The 2,314-nt window shown below is 39.0% G+C and overlaps 1 protein-coding gene across 1 annotated transcript; it reads right to left on the bottom strand.

The window, feature by feature from the left end:
* Nucleotides 1-860: 860 nt before the first annotated feature.
* LOC107013551 lies at nt 861-1,700 on the bottom strand. Its single transcript, XM_015213435.1, has 3 exons — nt 1,646-1,700; nt 1,231-1,392; nt 861-1,090 (listed from the first exon to the last, which is right to left on the bottom strand). The coding sequence occupies exons 1-3, from the start codon at nt 1,698-1,700 to the stop codon at nt 861-863; spliced, it is 447 nt and encodes a 148-aa protein (XP_015068921.1).
* Nucleotides 1,701-2,314: the final 614 nt, after the last annotated feature.

Genomic DNA, 2,314 nt, shown 5'->3' with positions numbered 1-2,314 from the left:
TCACATTCCCTTACTTTAAACTGATGATAGATTGATCTAAGGTCAATCTTGGAAAAACAAAAAACACCCTAAAGTTGATCGAAAATATAATCCATCCTTGGAAGAGGATATTTATTCTTGATGGTCACCTTATTCAATTGGCGGTAGTCTATACACATCCTAAGGGACCCATCTTTCTTCCTTACAAACAAGATCGGAGCGGCCCAAGGTGAGACACTTGGTCTAATGAATCCTTTATCGAACAAATCTTTCAATTGTTCCATTAGCTCTTTTAACTCTGGTTGTGCCATTCTGTATAGTGGAATAGAGATAGGACGAGTATCTGGGATGATATCTATGCCAAAATCTATCTCTCTTTCTAGAGGGACTTCGGATAGATCATGAAGAAAGACTTTTGGAAACTCATGGGAAATGACTGAATGGAAGGTACCTTAATACTGAGTCATTAACTCGAACTAAGTGATAAGTTCTCGCCTTAAGGTATGAAATGAAACGAACCTTAGGCACTGCTGAACTACTAGCCCACTCTATGAGTGGTTCATTTGGAATTTAAAACTTGGCAACTCGATTTCTGTATCTATTGATGCATAACAGGGCATGGAGTCAGTCCATACCTAGAATGACATCAAAATCTACCATGTCCAACTCTACTAGATCAGCCATGGTGTTCTTGTGATTAATGGAAACAGGACTATCACGATAAACTCTTTCGGTAGAATAGACTCCTCAACAGGTGTAGAAACACAAAAGGGTTCACAAAACTTTTCAGGAAGAATTTTAAACTAATTTGCAACATAAGGAGTTACAACGGATAAACTTGCTCCTGGATCTAACAAATCATCATAATCAAAAATAAAGACTTAGATCATACCCGTAACAATATCTAGAGATTCCTCTTTCTCTTGGCGGCTATTGAATGCATAAAGACGGTTTGCCTCTTCGCCGGTACCAGAAGTGGCTCCTCTAGGTGCAGCCTTGTCTAGTGGAGAAACTAATGAAGATTGAGCTATATTGCCCGGATTTCCACCACCTTGCTTATTTTTGGGGCACTCTATCATGAAGTGAACCTCTTTACCACACTTGTAACAACCTGTCTAGCCATCACGACAATTTCCTGGGTTGTTTATACCATACTTAATGCAAGAGCCCTACTTTATCCTTGCGCCACACTACCTTGAGACTAAGACGATCTAGCCTTGAAATTCTGCAAATTTTTGCAACTATACTCACCTCGGTTCTTGGGTGCAGGTGCACTAGCAAATGATGGTGCATGCCGCTTTGGTTTCTGAAATTGTGGTCGACTTGAACCACCTTTTTGTTGGACACACTCTTTCCCTGTCTTTGCCTTCTTGTTTTGATACTCCTCTTTATCCCTCAGCTTCTCCTCTTCCACTTGTTCCATAAAACCATAAGCTTAGATATGTCCATGACACCTATCAACATGACAGCCCTACCTTCTTTACTTGAAGCAAGACCCAAACCGGCCACAAACAACCTCATTCTGCTCCTTATGTCCTTTACCATCTCTAGAGCATAGAGAGATAGTTGGGTGAACCTCAAATCATACTCGTGAACACTCATGGAGTCTTGTTTCAAGTGAGGACCTCTCGTACCTTTGCTTCCATCAGTTCTCGGGGTAACAAACCCCCCCAAGAAGGCTTCTTCACAGCAAGCCCACTTGGATATGGTGCATCCTCCATTAGTCGAACCAAGTTCTAGCCACACTGTTCAGTTGGTATGCAGCTAATTCAACCTTCTCAATATCAACCGCATGAATTACCTCAAACACTTTCTTCAACTCTTCTACAAAGTTTTCTGGATCCTCAATAGTGCTTGAGCCGGTGAATCTAGGAGGATTCATTCTCAAAAACTCATGACCCCTCGAGGTGTCAGCCCTTTCTTGTCGAGCTTATCTTTGTTGCTCGACTTGGTTGGGTACTACTTGACTTAACATCCGGATTACTTCCTGAAATTCGCAATTGTAACCTCTCTTTGCAGTTGCACACCAAATGTATTAGGAATCTCTTGTTCATCGACAATTATTCGTGTTGTTCGACCTCTGACTGCTCTTTGTAGAGGCATAATGATCTGAAAATACGCATAATCACGAATTAGTGTAGACACGTAATTTTTGACCGAATTTAAGTTTAACACCAATATTTAGAGCATAAATAATTTTATAAATCTGAATTAAATATATTTTGACTTTTTTATTATTTTTTTCATTAAGTTTATTTAAAAGATATAAGAATAAACAACATAAACATAATTTTTATTAGATAAGTTTATTTTGATTGTTATATATATATATATA

This window comes from Solanum pennellii, chromosome 3, assembly GCF_001406875.1.
Source record: "Solanum pennellii chromosome 3, SPENNV200".
NCBI lineage: Eukaryota > Viridiplantae > Streptophyta > Magnoliopsida > Solanales > Solanaceae > Solanum > Solanum pennellii.
Note: the sequence above shows the minus strand (reverse complement) of the source record. Positions and strands in the feature narration are given on the sequence as shown.

Coding starts and splice junctions, on each gene's coding strand:
- LOC107013551 (XM_015213435.1), bottom strand. CDS start 1,700: ATGGAGGATGCACCATATCCAAGTGGGCTTGCTGTGAAGAAGCCTTCT. Junction 1,393..1,645: donor GAAGAAGCCTTCTTGGGGGG/GTTTGTTACCCC, acceptor TTATGGAACAAG/TGGAAGAGGAGAAGCTGAGG. Junction 1,091..1,230: donor ACCTGCACCCAAGAACCGAG/GTGAGTATAGTT, acceptor ATGGCTAGACAG/GTTGTTACAAGTGTGGTAAA.